The sequence below is a fragment of the Oryctolagus cuniculus genome, chromosome 6 (genome assembly GCF_964237555.1).
Source record: "Oryctolagus cuniculus chromosome 6, mOryCun1.1, whole genome shotgun sequence".
NCBI classification, from domain to species: domain Eukaryota; kingdom Metazoa; phylum Chordata; class Mammalia; order Lagomorpha; family Leporidae; genus Oryctolagus; species Oryctolagus cuniculus.
This window is the reverse complement of record NC_091437.1, coordinates 13,229,314-13,249,803: the sequence shown is the minus strand read 5'-3', so window position 1 is coordinate 13,249,803 and position 20,490 is coordinate 13,229,314. Positions and strand designations below refer to the sequence as shown.

The window sequence follows — 20,490 nt, the reverse complement described above, 5'->3', positions numbered from 1 at the left end:
ACCTACAACTTACACAAACATCAACTCAAAACGGATCAAGGATCTAAATCTATGACCTGACACCATCAAAATACTAGAGGAGAACACTGGGGAACCTCTGCAACACATCGGCATAGGCAAAGACTTCTTGGAAAAGACCCCAGGAGCACAGGCAGGCAAAGCAAAAATAGACAAACAGGATTACATCAAGCTGAGAAGCTTCTGCACTGCAAAGGAAAACACTTAACAAAGAGAAGAGGCCACCAACAGAATGGGAGAGAATATTTCCAAACTATGTAACTGATAAAGGACTAATATCCAGAATCTATGAAGAGTTCAAGAAACTCAACAACAACAAAACAAATGACGTAGTTAAGAAATCAGCAAAGGATTTGAACAGGTATTATTTATTTATTTATTTGACAGAGTTAAACAGTGAGTGAGAGAGAGAGAGAGAGAGAGAGAGAGAAAGAGAAAGGTCTTCCTTCCGTTGGTTCACTCCCCAAATGGCTGCTACAGCCGGAGCTACACGGATCCAAAGCCAGGAGCCAGGTGCTTCCTCCTGGTCTCCTGTGCGGGTGCAGGCACCCAAGCACTTGGGCCAACCTCCACTGCCTTCCCGGTCCATAGCAGAGAGCTGGCTGGACTGGAAGAAGAGCAACCGGGACTAGAACCGGTGTCTATATGGGGTGCTGGCTCCGCAGGCAGAGGACTAACCAAGCGAGCCATGGCGCCGGCCCATTTGAACAGGTATTTTTCAAAAGAGAAAATTCAAATGGCCAACAGACACATGAAAAAATGGTCAGGATCACTGCACATCAGGAAAATGCAAATCAAAATCAGAATGAGGTTTCCCCTCACCCCAGTCAGAATGGCTCTCAAACAGAAAGCAAAGAACAATACTCGCTGGTGAGGACTGGAGCAAGAGGTTCTCTAATCCACAATTAGTGGGAATGCAAGGAGTCAGCCATTAGGGAGATGAATGAAACCAGCACATGAAAGAGTTACCTGTATCCCCAGTGTTTACTGCAGATCAGTTCCCAATACCTAAGAGATGGAATCAACCCAGATGCCCATCGACCAATGACTGGACTGAGGAAATGTGGTGCACATACACTACGGAATACTACTCAGCCACAGAATACTACTCAGACATAAAAAGAATGAAACCCTGTCTTTCACAACAAAATGGATGTAACTGGAAACGATTATTCTTAGTGAAATAATCCTGTCCCAAAAAGACAAATATCACATGTTTTCCCTAATCTGTGGTAACTCTTAGAGTACAAAAAAGATGTAACGTATAATTATTTACACTGCAATCTGCATTAAATTACTCCTGTGAATAAATTCTTGAGAGGAAATAGCTTCAAGTCTAAATGAACTTAATTATTATCTTATAACCATACAGGAAATATTTACAAGCTACACTGTCATTGGTTGTATTTCACTGAAAAAAATTATGAATGACTAATTGACCAAAAAAAACTATATTTGGGCAAAATGGTCATTTATACATTCAATTACGGTTTATAGCCATTGTCTATATTCCCACTAAACAACAGTCTTTTACTTTCTATTTGTTAAATTTTTTATTGTAATGTAAACTTACAACATGTTACCACAAAAACAAAACAAAAAAAGACAGGTAGAAGGAAGGAGGATATGAGAGAGGGAGGAAGGGCAGGAGGAAAGGAGGGAGGATTTACAAATCGTATTGAATCTGTTAAAAATTAATTAAAATTAAAACAAAAAATTTTAAAGGAAACATTTGTGCTTAACACAAATCCCAACACCCCCTCCACTATTAACAAAAAAATGCTACTAGAAAAAAAAACTATCATTTTGAAAGTTATTTTTGTCGTTTTAGCAACCAAATGTTGTATAACAGCACATAACTAAGCAGTAATCACAAACCACGGCTCAGGAAAATGCTCATAAATATTTGTTGCCTGAGCAATATTTCAATTTTTGCTTATTAAATACTGAAGATTTCTACATGTTTTGAAATAATACAAAAACAGTAGCTAAGAGTAAGAGTATAATAATGCTTTCATAGGGGCCAGCATTATGTCATGATCAGGTAAAGCTGCTGCCTGTAACTACAGCATCCCATGTAGGTACTGGTTTGTGTCCCAGCTGCTCCACCTCCACACCAGCTCCCTGCTAACGGCCTGCAAAGCAGTGAAGATGGTCCAACTGCTTGGCCCCCTGCCACACATGTGGGAAACATGAATGAAACTCATGGCTCCTGGATTTTCCTGGCTGAAGCCCGGCCATTGCAGGCATTTGGGGAATGAACCAGCAGATGGCAAATTCCTGCTGGCTGGTGCACCTGTGACGGCAGCGGAGGCTGACCCAGGTGCTTATACCCCTGCCACCCATACTGGAAACCTGAATGGAGTTCCAGGCTCCTAGCTTCGCCTGGCCCAGTTCTGGCTGTCGCAACCATTTGTGAATAGAAGATTTTCTCTCTCTCCCTCTTCCTGACATTCTGCCTTTGAAATCAATAAATATCTTCTAGAAAAAGCAGAAATTTACAGTTCATTTTCAATCCACTTCTGGAAGTGTGGATGTGAACTGCTTCAGTGAACTAGTGATGACTTTCAAATGAAATTTCACTTCACTGGGTTCTGAGCATCTTAAAAATTAAAAACCATGCAAAGAGAAAAATATTTCTGAACTTGAGATGAGAACGAGAATCACCCGTTAGACCCTTCAGGTTCTGGGGAGGGACAGAGAGCTTTTTATAACTGTTAGCAGATGATTCTCAAGTACAGTCATGTCTGACAAACTTACAAAGTAACTGCTTTCACTTGAGTACAATTTATATGCAATAAAACACACACAGTAAGAGTACTGTTTCCTAGGTTTTTGTTTTTGTTTTGACAGGCAGAGTGGACAGTGAGAGAGAGCAAGACAGAGAGAAAGGTCTTCCTTTTGCCGTTGGTCCACCCTCCAATGGCCGCTGCAGCCGGCACACCATGCTGGTCCGAAGCCAGGAGCCAGGTGCTTCTCCTGGTCTCCCATGGGGTTCAGGGCCCAAGCACCTGGGCCATCCTCCACTACACTCCCGGGCCACAGCAGAGAGCTGGTCTGGAAGAGGGGCAACCGGGACAGAACCTGGCGTCCCGACCGGGACTAGAACCTGGGGTGCATGCGCCGCAGGCGGAGGATTAGCTTAGTGAGCCGCGGCCCCGGCCCCCTAGGTTTTTGATAACACACACCTGCAGAACTTCCGCCACAATCAGGAAGCACATCTGACACTTTCAAAAGATTCCCTTATCCAGTACCTGGCACCCTCCTGTCTCCCCACAATCTCATACTTCAATTGCTTATGTGCATCTGTCACTACAGACTACATGTGTAATTAATAATGCTTCATATGAATGGAATCATACACCATAGATCTGTAGGTTTAACTCTGGGAGACTGCTCTAAACCGCTTCCCAAAAAGATGGTACCATTTCTTACTACCACCAGCAGAGCAGGAGAGTTGCTGTTGTTCCAGAGCTTGGCAGATACTTTGTATAGCCAGTTTTTCAAATTGTAGCCATGCTGGTGATGCATATCACTAAACTTCATTTCATTTGCTACTGATCGTTCATTCACCTTTTTGTAAACCGTCCAAATATTTCACCCATTTTTAAATTGGGTTGCCTGATTATAAAGTTCTAAGAGTTTCTTGTATATTCTGAATACAAGTCATTATTAGATGTAAGTTTTGCAACCACTTTCTCCCTCTACGACGAAAGCTTCCTTTTTGGGTTGGGTGCTTTCTTGCTATCTTCAGAGTATGTTTAAAAGAAGATAAGTGTCACAAATTTAATGACCTATTTATGTCTTCATATCAATATCACCCAGGATAAGTAGAAGAAAGGAGTAGATAAGTAGTAAGTAAAGGAGGAAATCAATGACAAAAATGGACAACCAACAGACAATGAAAACAAAAGAAGGCTACTTCAAAAGTTCAGTAACATCATAAATTCACTGACTAGGCTAAAAGCAAAAACACAAGTCACCAATACCAGAACAGAGCAGATTCTATAGACATTAAAAGAATGATAAAAAGAATACTGTGAACCAACATTATACCAATAAAGTCAATAACCTGGTTGAACTGGACAAATACTGTGAAAGCTTCTAATTACCAACACTGCAGCAAGAAGAGAATACAAATAGCTCTGTATCAATTAAAGGAATGTAAAGTATGGTTTAAGATCTTCCAACATATAATCTAGGGACCAGGTGGTATCAATGGTAAGTTCTGCTAAACAGTTGATGAACAAGACCAATTGTACAAACTCTTATGAATAATCAGAGTTCCCAATTCTGCATTACCTTGTCACCAAAAACAGATAACATCAGAAGTAAAGGAAACTATAGGAAATATCCCTCACAAACACAGAAATAAAAATTCTTGAAAAAGATAATACACCATAACCAAGTAAAATTCATTTTAGAATGTAAAGTTGGCTTAACTTTCAAAAACTAGCAGTACTGGGGCCAGTACTGTGGTACAATGGGTTAAAGCCCCGGTCTGCAGCGCCGGCATTCCACATGGGCACTAGTTCGCATCATGGCTGCTCCACTTCAGATTCAGCTCCCTGCTAATGCACCTGGGAGAGCAGAGGATGGCCCAAGTCTTTAGGCCCCTGTACCCACAAGGGAGACCCAGAAGAAGCTCCTGGCTCCTGGCTTTGGATAAGCTCAGCTTCAGCTGCTACAGCCATTTTGGGAGTTAACCAGAGGATGGAAGACCTCTCTCTCTGTCTCTACCTCTCTCTGTAACTCTGTCGTTCAAATAAAATTAAAAACATTACTAATATGGTAATTCACCACATTAAAAGAATAAAATATATAAATCATACGATCATCTCAGATATTTAAAAAGCACTTGACAGAATCCAACAAGCATTTGTGATTAAAAAAAAAAATCTTAGCAAATCAGGAATAGAAGAAAACAACTTTGCTTTGATAAAGGACAACCACAAAAAAACTTACAACTAGCGTAACTGTGGAATTCTGTTTAAGATCTACTAATTTATTTATTTATTTGAAAGCGTTACAGAGAGAGAGAGATCTTCCATCTGCTCGTTCACTCCCCAGACGGATGCAACATCCAGGGCTACACAGGACCAAAGGCAGGACAGGGTCCAGGAGCGTCCTCCTGGTCTCCCATGTGGGAAACAGGGCCTCGGCATCCTCAGCTGCTTTCCCAGGCTCATTAGCAGAGAGCTGGATTCAAAGTGGAGAAGGCAGGAGTTGCAAAAATGCCCATATGGTAGGCCAACATCACAAGCAGTGGCTTTATCCGCCCCTAGCATAATTCTTAAATGGTGAAAGACACCCTTAAGATCAGAAACAAAATAAACATACCCACTCTCACCCTTTTTTTTTTTTTTTTTTTTTTTTTTTTTTGACAGGCAGAGTGGACAGTGAGAGAGAGAGACAGAGAGAAAGGTCTTCCTTTGCCATTGGTTCACCCTCCAATGGCCACCGCGCTGCGGCCGGCGCACCACGCTGATCCAATGGCAGGAGCCAGGAGCCAGGTGCTTCTCCTGGTCTCCCATGGGGTGCAGGGCCCAAGCACCTGGGCCATCCTCCACTGCACTCCCTGGCCACAGCAGAGAGCTGGCCTGGAAGAGGGGCAACCGGGACAGAATCCGGCGCCCCGACCGGGACTAGAACCCGGTGTGCCGGCGCCGCAAGGCAGAGGATTAGCCTAGTGAGCCGTGGCGCCGGCCAAAACCAACTTAATTTTGATAATAGCAATAACTGAAAATTAAATTTAAAAATCAATGTCTTTACAAAGCATCAAAAAATGAGAAATACTCAGGAATAAGTTGATCATTATATATGCAAGATCACTATATTATAGCACAAAGTTTAAAAGAGTTAAATGTACAACAGGACCCTGTAATAAGACTCTTCAAAAGGAGAAAAATTCAGTACAAAAAGGCAATTCCTCTCTGAATCCCAACCAAAAGGGGCTTCAGCTACAATAGCATCAACAACCAATTACCTTATAGTGATTTCATTCACATGGTTCTAAATTAGAGGCAGCATTAGTCTCATAACATGCAAAGCACTCAAAATTCAAGCCATAAATAAAAGGTAGTAAAATAAATCTACTACTGAAACTGACTCTGAAATTCTCTTTACTCTCATATATTCTTTGTGTTATTTTCACTAACAGGCATATCTGGAAATAAATTTCACCATGTACTTATTAATATGAATCACAGGAAGGCTCCGGAACACAGTAACTAAAGAACATTCCCTCAGGTCCGTAACATGAAAAAAAATCTCCAAAGGCAATCTGGCCCTTATTAAATAAACCCTGTTCACATTTTTTTAAGGCACTTAACTAAAAAGGCCTATTTGAAAAGGGATCTTTTCTCAAAGACAAGAATCATTACAAAGACTGTTGCTATGAAAATAAAAAACTAGGAAGGGGGCTGGTGTGGCCTAAAAAGTTAAACCACTGCTTGCAATGGCAGCATCCCATATGGGTGCTCATTAAGAGTCCCGGCTGCTCCACTTCTGATCCAGCTCCCTGCTAATGCGCCTGTACCCACATGGGAGACCCAGATGAAATTCCTGGCTCCTGCCTTTGGCCTGGCCCAGCCCTGGCAGTTGGGGCCACCTGGGGAAGTGAAGAAGCAGCAGATGGAAGACCTCTCTTTCTTTCTCTCTCTTCCTCTCTCTCCCTCTCTCTGTTAACTCTGACTTGCAAAATAAATATTTTTTTTAAAAAGTTTGCACTTCAAGAGTATATGCAAACATAAAACAATCATCAGATATTAGAAGCCTAATGCCTCTCTACACCTCACACTTGCCATGTTCTGAAATTGCAACTACACTGAAAATTGTTATTAGTAACCCCCAACAAGGAAAGCAAAGTTCAGACAGGTTAAGTGACTCACCTACTACAACCATGCACCTAATAAGAGCACGGTTTCAGCCCATTGCCTATACTTACCGCACTGTAGGAATTCAGAAAGAATCCATTAGTAAGTTAAATACCTACTGCAAACCTTCTGTAATGTTTTTGTATGTGAAATTTCAAATCTCATAACCTAACATTATGTTTCCTGTCTCATTTCATTCCATGACTAGCACTTCTTACACTTCTTTGGGAACTGTTACTTCAATTTCAACAACAGAAAAATACTTTTTCATTCATTAAAATCTTATCTGTAGGCCGGCGCCATGGCTCAATAGGCTGATCCTCCACCTTGCGGCGCCGGCACACCGGGTTCTAGTCCCGGTCAGGGCGCCGGATTCTGTCCCGGTTGCCCCTCTTCCAGGCCAGCTCTCTGCTGTGGCCAGGGAGTGCAGTGGAGGATGGCCCAGGTGCTTGGGCCCTGCACCCCATGGGAGACCAGGAAAAGCACCTGGCTCCTGGCTCCTGCCATCGGATCAGCGCGGTGCGCCGGCTGCAGCGGCGGCCATTGGAGGGTGAACCAACGGCAAAGGAAGACCTTTCTCTCTCTGTCTCTCTCTCACTGTCCACTCTGCCTGTCAAAAAAAAATCTTATCTGTAAAAAAATTAAATGAATGCCTTATTTCTGTAAACAACTCTCTGCTACATTTGCATATATTAGCAAAACTAACCTCACTACGGACGTCAAAGGACATTTTAGTTAAACTGACTACAGATATGACAACAGAGCTCAAATAATAAATATTCTCCTGGAAGAAAGTTCCGCACTAAGAATCAAAAAATAAAGTCCATCTACTGCAAGCAAGTAAAAGTTTCCCTGGCGCCCCACAGAAACAAAAATACATTTTTCACCAAGATGCACTGAGTTCACATTTTTAAAAACTATATAATAAAAATGAAATTTTTTAATGAGAACATAAACTTGAAAGGGAAAAGAAAAACTACAATATTCAAGACAAAATGCAACAACAGCTCACAAATGCCGACAGCTAATCTACCAACATCAAAACAAATCTTGGAACTACTGGTTGAGACTCCTTCCTGCCCTGTCAAAGTGTCTGAGAAGCCTGTCTTCAGTGCCTGACCCCAGTTTTCTGCTAATGCAGACCTTGGAAGGAACCAGATGTTGCTTCAAACAGCTGGGTTTCTGCCACCCACTTGGGGAACCTGGATTGATTCTCAACTCCCAGTTTAGGGCTCCGTCCAGCCCCAGCTGTTGTGGGCATACAGAGAGAACCAACAGATGGGAGCACTCTGATGTGCTCTTACTCACTCACTGCCCCCCAAAAAATTAAATAAATAAATCTTCAAAAGTAAGAAAAAGGAATTTTCTGAATGACTGAACCCAGTACATACACTCAGTTCATTACTAAAGTGGTCCTTTTTGAAATGTAGTTCTCTTTTTTTTTTTTTTTCAATTTTTTTTTTTTTTTTTTTTTTTTTTGGACAGGCAGAGTGGACAGTGAGAGAGAGAGACAGAGAGAAAGGTCTTCCTTTTGCCGTTGGTTCACCCTCCAATGGCCGCCGCGGCCGGCGCACCGTGCTGATCCGATGGCAGGAGCCAGGTGCTTTTCCTGGTCTCCCGTGGGGTGCAGGGCCCAAGCACTTGGGCCATCGTCCACTGCATTCCCAGGCCACAGCAGAAAGCTGGCCTGGAAGAGGGGCAACCGGGACAGAATCCGGCACCCTGACCGGGACTAGAACCCGGTGTGCTGGCGCCTCAAGGTGGAGGATTAGCCTAGTGAGCCGCGGCGCCGGCCGAAATGTAGTTCTCTTAATACAGCTATAATTCCAATAAATTTTGTTACCAGGTTAGGAGAAGCAAATCAAAATGAAAGTGCTGGCAGCCAACAGTGTACTGCCTACAATATCAAAAAAAAAAAAAAAAAAAAAAAAACAAACAGAGGTGAAACCCAAAAATAAAACTTCGAAGAAACTATTAAAAATACAAACAGTGGGCCGGTGCCACGGCTCAATAGGCTAATCCTCCGCCTTGCGGTGCCGGCACACTGGGTTCTAGTACCGGTCGGGGCGCCGGATTCTGTCCCGGTTGCCCCTCTTTCAGGCCAGCTCTCTGCTGTGGCCCGGGAGTGCAGTGGAGGATGGCCCAAGTCCTTGGGTCCTGCACCCGCATGGGAGACCAGGAAAAGCACCTGGTGGGTGAACCAACAGAAAAAGGAAGACCTTTCTCTCTGTCTCTCTCTCTCTCACTGTCCACTCTGCCTGTCCAAAAAAAAAAAAAAAAAAAAAAAACAAAAAAAAAAAACAAAAAAAAAAAAACAGTGTTTTCTCTTAGAAAAATATGCACATCCTAGGATATTCCAACTAATCTTGATAATATTACTACACAAGATAAAAAAAAAATCACACGAAAATTTTTATCCTGAAACATGAAGAAATCATCAGGGTAGGCATGAGGCCTGGTGGTTAAGATGGCTGCATCCCATAATGGAGTGTCTGGGTTAGAATCCTGGCTGCACCCCCATTCCAGTTTCCTGCTAATATGCACCCTGGAAGGCAGCAGGTGATGGCTCAAGTACTTGGGTCCCTGCCACTCACAGGGGAGACCTAGACTCCCAGATGCTGGCTTCAACTTGGCCCTACTCTGGCTACTGCAGGCATCTGAAGATTGACCCAGCTGAGTGGAAGGTATCTCTCTCACTCTTGCTCACCCCTGCAACCTTTCAAATAAATAAATAAGTAAAAGAAAGTATCACTACGTTCTTCACACTTTAAAAAAAAAACATTTTGAAGCTATTAAAATATAATTGTAAAATGTAATGCTTTTAAACTGTGAAAAAGCTGTTTGGGGGAGGAGGGGGCTGGGTCAGCATTATGGTGACTGCCTGCATTACCAGCATCCCATGTGGGCATTGGTTCACATCCTGGCTCCTCTTTTTTTTTTTTTAATATTTTTATTTTTATTAATTTGAAATATAGAGGAATTACAGAGAGAGGCAGGGACAGAGAGAGAGGTCTTCTGTCCGCTGGTCCACTTCCCAAATGGCCACAACAGCCACAGCTGAGCCAGGACCTTCCTCTGGGTCTCCCGCATGGGTGCAGGGGCCCAAGGACTTGGGCCATCTTCTGCTTTCCCAGGCCACAGCAGAGAGCTGGATCAGAAGAGGAGAGGCCGAGACTAGAATCAGCGCCCATATGGGATGCCAGAGCTTCAGGCCAGGGCTTTAACCTACTGCACCATAGCACTGGCCCCGCTCCTCTGCTTCTAATCTGGCTCTCTGTTGGTGTGCCTAGGAAAGCAGCTGAGGATGTCGCAAGTGTCTGGGCCCCTGAATCCACATGGGAGACCTGGAGAAAGCTCCTGGCTCCTGGCTTCAGCCTTTTCCAGCCCTGGCCATTACAGCTGCTGGGGGAATGAATCAGCACATCCAAGATCTCTTTGTCTCTCCTTTGCTCTCTGTAACACTGCCTCCCAATGAAGGAATAAACCTTCAAGGAAAAAAGCTGTTTGGGCAGCTTAATGAGCAGGCCTCAGGAATGTGGGCAATTAACCGAGAAATAAATTAAATGAATCACATCACTGAACAACAGCACAGAAAAATGGCATTTTAACATAGTCATTCTGCAATTCCTTTTCTCCTAGTCAAAAAGCATACCACTTAAAAGCCTGAAATAAGGGCCGGTGCTGTGGCTTCATAGGCTAAGCCTTCACCTATGGCACTGGCATCCCATATGGCACTGGTTCGTGTCCCAGCTGCTCCTCTTCTGATCCTGTTCTCTGCTTGTGGCCTAAGAAGGCATTGCAAGATGGCTCAAGCACTCGGGCCCCTGCACACACATGGAACACCCAGAAGAAACTCCTGGCTCCTGGCTTCGTATTGGCTCGGCTCCAACCACCATGGGCTTCTGGGGTGTAAACCAGCAGATGGAAGACCTTTTTCTCTGTCTCTCCCTCAGCCTGTAATTCTACCTCTCAAATAAATAAATAAAATGTTAAAAAAAAAAAAGCGTGAAATATTCTACTAAGGAACATAAATTCCTTTTAATTTATTTGAGAGGCAGAAAGACAGAAACAGTTCCTCTGCTAGTTCATCCCCTAAATGCTTTCAACAGCCAAGACTGAGCCTGGCTGAACTCAAGAGCCGGGAACTCAGTTCAGGTCTCCACCACGGGAGGCATGAACCCAGCTACTACAGCCATCACCTACTGCCTTCCAGGACGCATCGCACTAGCAAGAAGCTGGAAACAGGGGAACTGGGCAGCTGGCATTGTGGCACGGAGGGTTAAGCCACTGCCTGCAGCGCCAGCATCCCACGTAAGTGCTCATTCAAGCCTCGGCTGCTCCACTTCAGATCCAGTTCCCTGGGAAAGCAGAGCACAGCCCAAAGGCTTGGGCCTCTGCACCCACGTGGGAGACGTGGATGAAACTCCTGGCTCCTGGTTTCAGCCTGTCCCAGCTCTGGTCACTGTGGTTATTTGGGAAGTGAATCAGCAGATAGAAGATCTCTCTCTGTCTCTCAATCCTTCTCTCTCTGTAATTCTTTCAATAAATAAACATTTAAAAAACAGAGAGGGAGAGCGAGAGGGAGAGAGAGAGAGTGCGCTGGGACTCCAACCCAGGCACTGATATGTGAGGCAGCTGTCCCAAGTGGCAGCCTACTCACTGTGCCAAATGGCTGCCCCAAAAGATTAAATTTTTATTTCATGACCATAAATTAGAGAACCATGCAGTATTTACTTAATCTCAAACGACTTCAACAAAAGAAGATATAAAAGGATTCAAAGGAAGAAGATGAAATAAGGTTCAATGTAATACACAAAAAATATTTTAAAAGAAAAAATAGACCATTTGATAAGATCTGATAACATTTCAGCATGACAATACTAAGTAAAGCTTCTGTTCAAACAGACTGTGGACATCCAAAGCTACTGTCCAGATTTCTTGACTGACAGTGGCATGAACAGACTGCAGAAGGGTGTGAAGTGAGGCACTACACCTGCCTTCTGAATGCACACCACCTAGTACAGATCAATGGGTACCACAGGAATCAAAATGCTGAATTCTACAATATAATTTGACATTATTCTTCCACATCTCCTAAAAAATTAGGAAAATTTTGTCCGTTTTCAATCTGATACAGCTTCAGTCTACAAACAGAAAAGAAGACATAAATGCACACAACACTCTTCTGAACCAATTCTCTATTTTAAAAAGAAGCTGATGAGCACTCAAGGATGAATACGTGAATGACAGATGGGAGAAGGCTTTAAAAGTAATCACCAAGACTCAGGCAAAGCAGTGAAGACAACAACTAGGTATATACAAATTAAAATCACATTAAAAAGTCAGATTTTTCTCTATTCCTTTTTCTTTATCTCTGACACCTCATAAACATAAGTACTCTGACCTCAATACCACAAAAAAATTCATGTTAAAGAATGCCTGAACTCTTCAGCACTCAAACTCAGATCACTTTAGCAAACTCTTATTTCATTAATAATAGGAAATCAAGTATTCAGGCAAAAAAAAAAAAAAAAACACACAATTTCCTGTTAATATTACCTTTCTTTTCCATCTAAATGGAAACTGAGAAGCAAGGCTTTTATAAATAGGGAAAAGTAAACATTAAATCTTGTGATGGGCCCAGCATCGTGGCATAGTAGGTTAAGCCTCAGTATGAAGCTCCTGGCTACTGGCTTTTGGCTTGCCCAGGCTGTTTCAGCCATTTGGAGAAATGAACCAGCAAATGGAAGAAGACCTTTCCCTCTCTGTGTCTCTCCTTCTCTGTAACTCTGAGTTTCAAATATATAAATAAATCTTTTTTTAAAAAAAGTTCTGTTTTCAATATTTGCCAAAGAAACAACTGTTTTGTTCTTAAAAGAGGAATAAAAAGAGAAGACTACAAACATTAAGTACCATTTCCCTCACTCTAAAGACTTTTCCCAACAAGAACAAATACATCAGTCTTGCTTTGCTGCTTCTACAAATAGATTATATTTAACCATTGTTCAGATAAAGAACATTAAGCCATAAGGAAGTTGTGACTTCATGGCTCACAATAAACTAGTGGCTAGTGGCGAACCTTTGTTAGTTGTTACAACACAGTCAGTTAACAATTCCCATGCAATGAAAATTTCTCACAGACATTTCATATGCAAATACAGGTGTGCCTGGGTTTACCACAGGGTACACTCCAGAAGGCTACAAACCACCCAACTGCCGTTCAAATCCATCATGAAAGTTTGCCATTGAAAGGTATCCCCAAAATTATCTGAGTTGTGTTTTATAATTTTAGATGTTGGAAAACATACTTTCCTTAAAGAAAGGCAAATTTGCATTTCTTAAGTGTATTAGAATTCTGAAAAGAAACATGCATAAGCCTACCATCAGGCAGGCTGAGGGCAAAGACTGCTGAAGGCAAAGACTACACAGGCAAGTGAGTTCTGAGTGAAAGGCAGGGCAGGGGCACACACTAAACAGTGAATCTGAGAGGGACGGTGGAGAGGAGCTAAGCTCTAGATTTGGAAAGTGGATGATGTAACTTCTAAGGGCCTATCTAAATCTGCGATTCCACACTGTAGAGACTTCTTAGCACAGGGGTTGGATATGTAACTGACTGGGCTTATTTTCGTATCTATTCCTTCAAAGATATCAGGAACACAACCTAAAAGTAGAAAACTAAGTTTGTACTTCCTCTGACATGAGCAGTGACCATGACTTAAGAATAAACTACTTCAAATACAATCTAGAAACTTAAAAAACTGTCAATAGGAAAGAATACGGTGTCACAGAAAGAACAATCCTTATTTCACTCCATGTGAAAGTTAGTTCTAGATGGGTCACAGACATAAAGTCAAAGCTCAAGTAGGAATCCAGCTCTCCTCACTGCCAAAGCGCACGCTCTAAGCATCACACTTCCTAGGCAGGTGCTACTGCCCTAGCTAGCCCTATCAGGGAGCTACAGTTGCAAACAAAAATTTTCTTACACACTAAATTCAGTTAAAAGTAGGAACAATATTATCTCATATTCATCAACAGAAATATTCCAATGTCTCCCCCTAATGTAATTTCAACATTTCAAGTTCTACAGAAATATACATATAAGTTAATGTAAGGATAGCTGTCATTCATTCACTCTACAGCAACTAACTTTAACGGAGATTTATTAAAATATAAATGAAAATACATTCTACGTACATGTAATAAATGAAAATTACGAGAAGCTATTGTAATCTTCAAAACTTGAACCATAATAAGAAATAAAAAATCACATTGTCAATGTAACTGCTGAATTCAAGCTTCCATACTTACGAAAAACACACATACCTTTTCCTAGGTGCGTGTTTATGCTCATGTATCTAGCTGTTCCCGTAAGGCTTTTGTGTTCTCTGTATGGTATATGTTTCTTTGTCTCTGGATCAATGTATTCTTTTGCCAAACCAAAATCTATAATATGAATAACTTGCTGGGTTTTGTTTCCTGGTCGTCCTATTAAGAAGTTCTCAGGTTTTACATCTCTGTATATTAAGTTCTTTGAATGGACATATTCCATGCGAGAAATCTTGGTTTAAGGGGGAAAAAAAGAGAAATTTTATTTTAGGCTTTGATGAGTGTAAGAAAGCATGATAGAGGCAAGACAGAACTTTCACAATGAAACCAACACTTAAAAAAAATCAGTAACGGTTTCAACCCTTTAACAGTATGCATTATCAGTCTACAGTTCCCCATATACCCCATCCAATTATATTAAAACATTTGCCTTTACTATTATGGTTATGACAATTAAACGCTTAGATTTTATGAATTATTTTCTGATCAGCAAGTATGACTCAATCAACAGTTCCAGAGGATGCTGTCTCATGAACTCTAAAAGCTATAATCACACAAAATTTTGAACTCAAAGTATAAGCAGACATCTTAATAAAGTTGCATTATGTTTCATTAGTTCAATAACCCAGCAACATAACAATCATATTATGGAAACTTAAGAGTCTGAACTGTTAAATAATTAACACCACCATTCAATATTTCTTTTTTTCCTGTTTATAATGTCTTTTCTTTACTTTTCCTAAGCATTGAGAACACTTAAAAATAACATCTTGAACCTAGAAAAGTTTAGAATCCAACTATAATAATAACACGGTATATTGTTAGCTGTTTTACAGATTTTCAAGTAATATTCATTTGACAAACTGTCACAAAATAGAACATTACAAAAATAAAATCTGATTCACTTAGTGATAATCATAGTTAATAATCAATGTAAACACAATGTATTTATAGGCCCTTCTAACCAGTTTATTAACAAACTTCTGATGATGTAGTCTGTAACTTCTATGACCTACAATTTTTTTTTAATATTTATATATTTGAAAGAGTCACAGAGAAAGGAGAGACAGAGAGAGAGAGACAGAGAGAGAGAGACAGAGAGAGAGAGAGAGAGAGAGACAGAGAGAGAGAGATCTTCCATCTGCTAGTTCACATCACAGAGGGCCTCAACGGCAAGGGCTGGGCCAGGCCCGAGCCAGGAGCCAGGAGCTTCCTCCAGGTCTCCCACGTGGGAGCAGGGACCCAAGCACCTGGGCCATCTTCCACTGCTTTCCCAGGCCATTCTCAAGAAGCCAGATCAGAAGAGTGGCCAGCACATGCAGGTGCCCATATGGGATGCAGCCACCACTATACGCCACAATGCTAGCTCCTGACCTTTCAACTGACAATTTTACAAGCACTTTTCAGGTCATGAAATGTTCCTTTAACATACACTTTTTACGAGCTACATATTATTTTATGGCTATTAATAATTTATCCAAATAACCCTGCTAGGCCTGCACATTTGGGCTGCTTCGCTTTTTGATTACAGACACCCTTGAACACGAAGTTTCAAGTGCATCTGAGTGCTTCCACAGGATGAACGCGTCCACGTGGAAGGAACGAGTCAACGGACAGAAACCGTCTCACGGCTTCCACAGCGTGCTCCTCTTGGCATTCATTGCAAAACCGCCCTCAATTCAATCTCTAAAGTATTTTCCCACAGGTTCCCTGAAATTTAAATAATGTAGTAATGTTCCTTCATTAGTCTGTTTCTTCTTTTTCTAGACCAATACTCCATCATCATGATTAACAATTCATGTTACTCAGCACTCCCTTTGGATCCATCTTCTACACAGAAAACGTGAAAGGAGCAGCTGTCATTTAAATATCAATCCTGATCTTAAAGCAATTAAGATGTTAATTTTCATACAAATAAAATACACTTGATTCAGTTTCCTTAAGCTATATATACATTTTAGAAAGACAATACGAAACACACAAGCATCTGTACTAGACCGACCGGTATGTAAGATAACACCACAAGCCTGTAATCCAAATGTGTAACCAAGGAAGCACGCCACCGCTCCAGCGCTCGGACAGCGCCGGGCTTTACTTACCAGCTGTATAGCTATCATGAGAACCGTTTTCAGAGAAAACGTCCTGTCGCACAAGTCAAACAGGTCTTCTAAACTAGGACCCAGCAGTTCCAGCACCATGGCGTTGTATTTACCACAAGGGCCAAAATAGTAAACTTGAGGTATACCATCTGGGAGAAAAGAAACAGTTGTTTAGTAGCTTCACCACCACCCCAGGAAAACAACACATAAAGACTTTTTAATTTTATAGCTCCAAGCTCCAGGGCAGTATCTGTCCATTCTCCAGAAACACAAGTTCTTCCTGACCACATCTCCTCTGGGAGGCCCTCCTGCAGCCTGGTGCCACCCCCGCGGCACACACAGACTGAACCACAGGATCCATGGTACTGCACCGTCTCTCCACCTGCAGGCTGCTTAGCTTTAGAGACACCTTCGAAACGTTCATCGAAAACGCATATTATAAAAGCAGCAGACTCTGGAGTATTTCTGCACCAAACTAATCTTTTAGTCCTTTTTCCAAGCACATTTTGAAGTATGCTCAAATCTCCATGGCCTAAAATGCTTATCAGCACATAGGGAATACTCCATTTTAACTGAACAAGTGAGCCACTATCTTAATTAATCCTGTGGAAGGAGTACCGCTAATCTCACACCTCACAATTCCCATCTGTTGGTACACACACCCTGTATAACTCCAATCCACACACATGGACATGGGACACAAGCATCCCGATCAGCATCATAACCAGTCACACTGGGTTGGACAGTTGGGATACCAAAGTTCAGAAAACACATGATTAAGATGACTTATCCCAGGAACGTAAAGCTGGGTTACTATTGTAAAATCCACCAATTGAACTCAACATCGTTAACCGAATAAATATAGAAAAACTCTAAGATCATCTTAATAGTTCTAAAGAAAGCATCTAACACAACGCTCAGCAAATTTGGAACAGAAGGTTCCTAAATCTGATAAAGAAAATCAACCAAGGGGCCAACGCTGTGGAGCAGCAGGTTAAGTCATGGCCTACAGCGCCGGCATCCCGTATGGAAGTCAGTTTGAATCCCAGCTGCTCCACTTCAGATCCAGCTCCCTGCTAATGAGCCTGGGAAAGCAGAGGAAGATGATCCAAGTCCTTGGGGCCCTGCACCCATGTGGGAGACCCTGAAGAAGCCCCTAGCTCCTGGCTTTGGCCTGGCCCAGGCCTGGCAGTTGATGCCCTTTGTGACTGGTGGATAGAAGACCTCTCTGTCTCTCCACTCTCTCTCTGTAATCTTAACTTTCAAATTAAATAAATAAATAAATATTTTTAAAAGAAAATCAACCAAAAACTAGCCTGGTACAATATGAAACAATTTCCATTCGGGACTGGGAGCAATCATGGACATCCGCTTTTGTCTATTCTACTCAAAAGTGCGCTAAAGCAAAAATTAAAGGAGGCTACTGTTTTGCTTAGGCCTGCAGCAGGCCCCAAGAGATTAAAAATCAAAAAGTCACTCATGCTAAAGTGCCATGTCATCAAACTGTGACTAACTGTTTAGCTGACCTTCCAGAATAAGATGAACAAGAGGTAACTTTCAAATCTCCCAAACAGGGTGAATCTGGTCAGCACAATGAAATAACCTCTGCTTTACCTTCCACAAGGTGTAACCTAAAACATCCTAAGGTTCACCAGTAAGTTATTTTTCTACTGTTCTGTCTTAGGTCCCCATCATACAAGGAAAGTAGCTTTGAAGTGACTAATCTGCTTTTGTTCTGTTTCTGCCTTTTTCAGCCCTTTCTCTCTCCATAAAGCTGAACTCTTTGGCTCAGCCCACAGAAGCACTTAGTCTGTTCGATGGCATGAAGCTTCACCTGATTCTAGAATTGAAAATGAAGCCAAAGAAGATTTCTTTTAAAACCAAACTGTTATAATTTTGTCATTTGACAGATTGCAGTGACGCAAGAAAAACAAAAAACATTCTTGAGAATGAAAAGACTATTACTTCAAGAAAAATTGAAAAGTGTTTGTTACTGATAATTAAATTCAAGCTTTCAAGCAATAATCATAATTATGTACAATTTGAAGATCTTGTCAGATTTCCAATATGTACAGACTTGTACAGACCAAACGGTGGTGCTATTAATTCTTATGATTTAATTTGGAGTAATGAAACATATCAATATTTCAAATATATGTGTAAATCAGTATGCTAGTATTTCCAAAAGACCAATGCATGCAGTTAGAGAATAATGCATGGGTGAATGAGACATCCAAAGACAAATGCATCTGAATGAAGTGAGCAGGACTTTTGAGACAGCCCCTAACTAGGCTGCACTAACCTTAAGAAACCAGCACTTCTCAGGTGATGATACACAATAAAAATGATGTTCATAATTTAAGTTTAATTAGTCAAGGTTCACAAAGCTGTGGACTAAACCCCAGGTGAGAATATGAAGTAGCCACATTTTTTGGCTATTTACACTACCCTTTTCAAAGTCGGGACAAGTTTCCCTATCATTGTATTCCAGCTATGTTGCTTCCTACAACCGTCAAGTACTAGAACACACATCACAAGTTAAACAAATTATAGAATACGCACTCTGTGGAATACAATACAGCCCTTAACAATGTTTGGACGTAACTGTAGACAAACTTATTATTCACTTCTTATAACACAGATGATTAAATTTTTGTTGTGGTTTACAACTCTGTCTTACCTTCAAAATGAAATATATCTAATGAGTCATTAATATACATGTGAATAAGAGACTAGAAAGAAAAACCAGAAAGCGGACAGAGATTACTGGAAGCACAGGTGATTTCTGCTTTCACTTCACAGCTTTGGGACTTTTCCAAGTTTTTTGAAGAATATATACCATTTTTTGCTATTGGGGGAAAATGTACATTTTAAAAACTCTTCTGAGACCTCAAAGAAAAACCTGAGTAAGAAAAAAATACGTAATAATACGTAAAAATACTATAATTTTATTTCTCAGGATGAGTTTCACAAGCAAAAGCAAGCTTTTGTTCTTACCCTGGTGAATTTTCAACCATAGACTCATACTCCACCCATGTCCAATTGTTCTAAAATTATTTTTACTGGAGACTGCTATAAAAAGCCACCCATTGTGAATTTGGGAAAGTTAACTCTGATCACTTCAGTTTTCAGGGATGCTACCCTGCATGTCTGAAGTGTATTTCCACCACCACATCTTCAGACTAGTAAAAATAGACAAATTCACTTTTTTTTATTTTTATTTTTCTGAGAGGAAGAATTACAAACAATGAAAGACAGAAATGTCTTCCATCCGCTGGTTCGGTCGATCCAAAGCCAGGAACCTGGAGCCCAAGAGCGTGAGCCATCTTCTGCTGCTTTCCCAGGCCATAGCAGAGAACTGGATCATAAGAGGGACAGCCAGGCCTAGAACTTGCACCCATATAGGATGCCGGAGCCACAGCCCGAGTTCACATTTTAAAATACAATCTCTCATTCCCCCAAAACTCACTTCATTAATTTCAAATTTCATTTTTGCCTTCAAGCATCAAAACAACAATGATCAGTTTAAGTCACATAACAATAACCCACTGGAGGGTGGATGCACAGGTATCTTGTGCCTTGTCTGGAAATACTATAGTTTATTATAGGTGGCGTTCGCTGAGTAGCCCGTTAAAGGAAATATCATGATCCATTTTCAGTTCCTGAACTGTTCATATAAATATTTTCTTATTTTTTAAAAGACATTTATTTATTTGAAAGTCAGAGTTACACAGAAAGAGGGAGAGGGAGAGAGAGAGAAGGGGAGAGGGGGAGAAGGGGATAGAGAGAGAGGGGGAGAGGGGGAGAGGGGGAGAGAGGGAGAGGGGGAGAGGGGGAGGGGGGAGGGGGAGGGGGGAGAGGGGGAGAGGGGGAGAGGGAGAGGGAGATGGAGAGGGAGAGGGAGAGGGGGAGAGGGGGAGGGGGGAGAGGGGGAGAGGGGGAGAGAAGGAGAAGGGGAGAGAAGGAGAAGGGGAGAAGGGGAGAAGGGGAGAGGGGGAGAGGGGGAGAGGGAGAGGGAGAGGTCGAGGTCTTCCATCCGCTCACTCCCCAACTGCTCACAAGGGCCGGAGCTGCACCGATCGGAAACCAGGAGGCAGAAGCTTCCTCCAGGACTTCCCATGCAGGTACAGGTGTCCAAGGAATTGGGCCATCTTCTACTGTTTTTCCAGGCC

General features: G+C 41.8%; 1 protein-coding gene across 17 annotated transcripts in view; it reads right to left on the bottom strand.

Annotated features, from left to right (window-relative positions):
• CSNK1G3 (casein kinase 1 gamma 3) overlaps positions 1-20,490 on the bottom strand; it is a 133,345-nt gene that overhangs the window by 47,908 nt on the left and 64,947 nt on the right. For all 17 annotated transcript variants that reach the window (XM_051843354.2, XM_051843350.2, XM_070076050.1 and 14 more), the window contains 2 exons: positions 16,319-16,467; positions 14,217-14,451 (listed from right to left, as the gene is read on the bottom strand). In XM_051843354.2, coding sequence (XP_051699314.1) covers positions 14,217-14,451; positions 16,319-16,467 — 384 coding nt within the window. The remainder of the gene's footprint in view (positions 1-14,216; positions 14,452-16,318; positions 16,468-20,490) is intronic.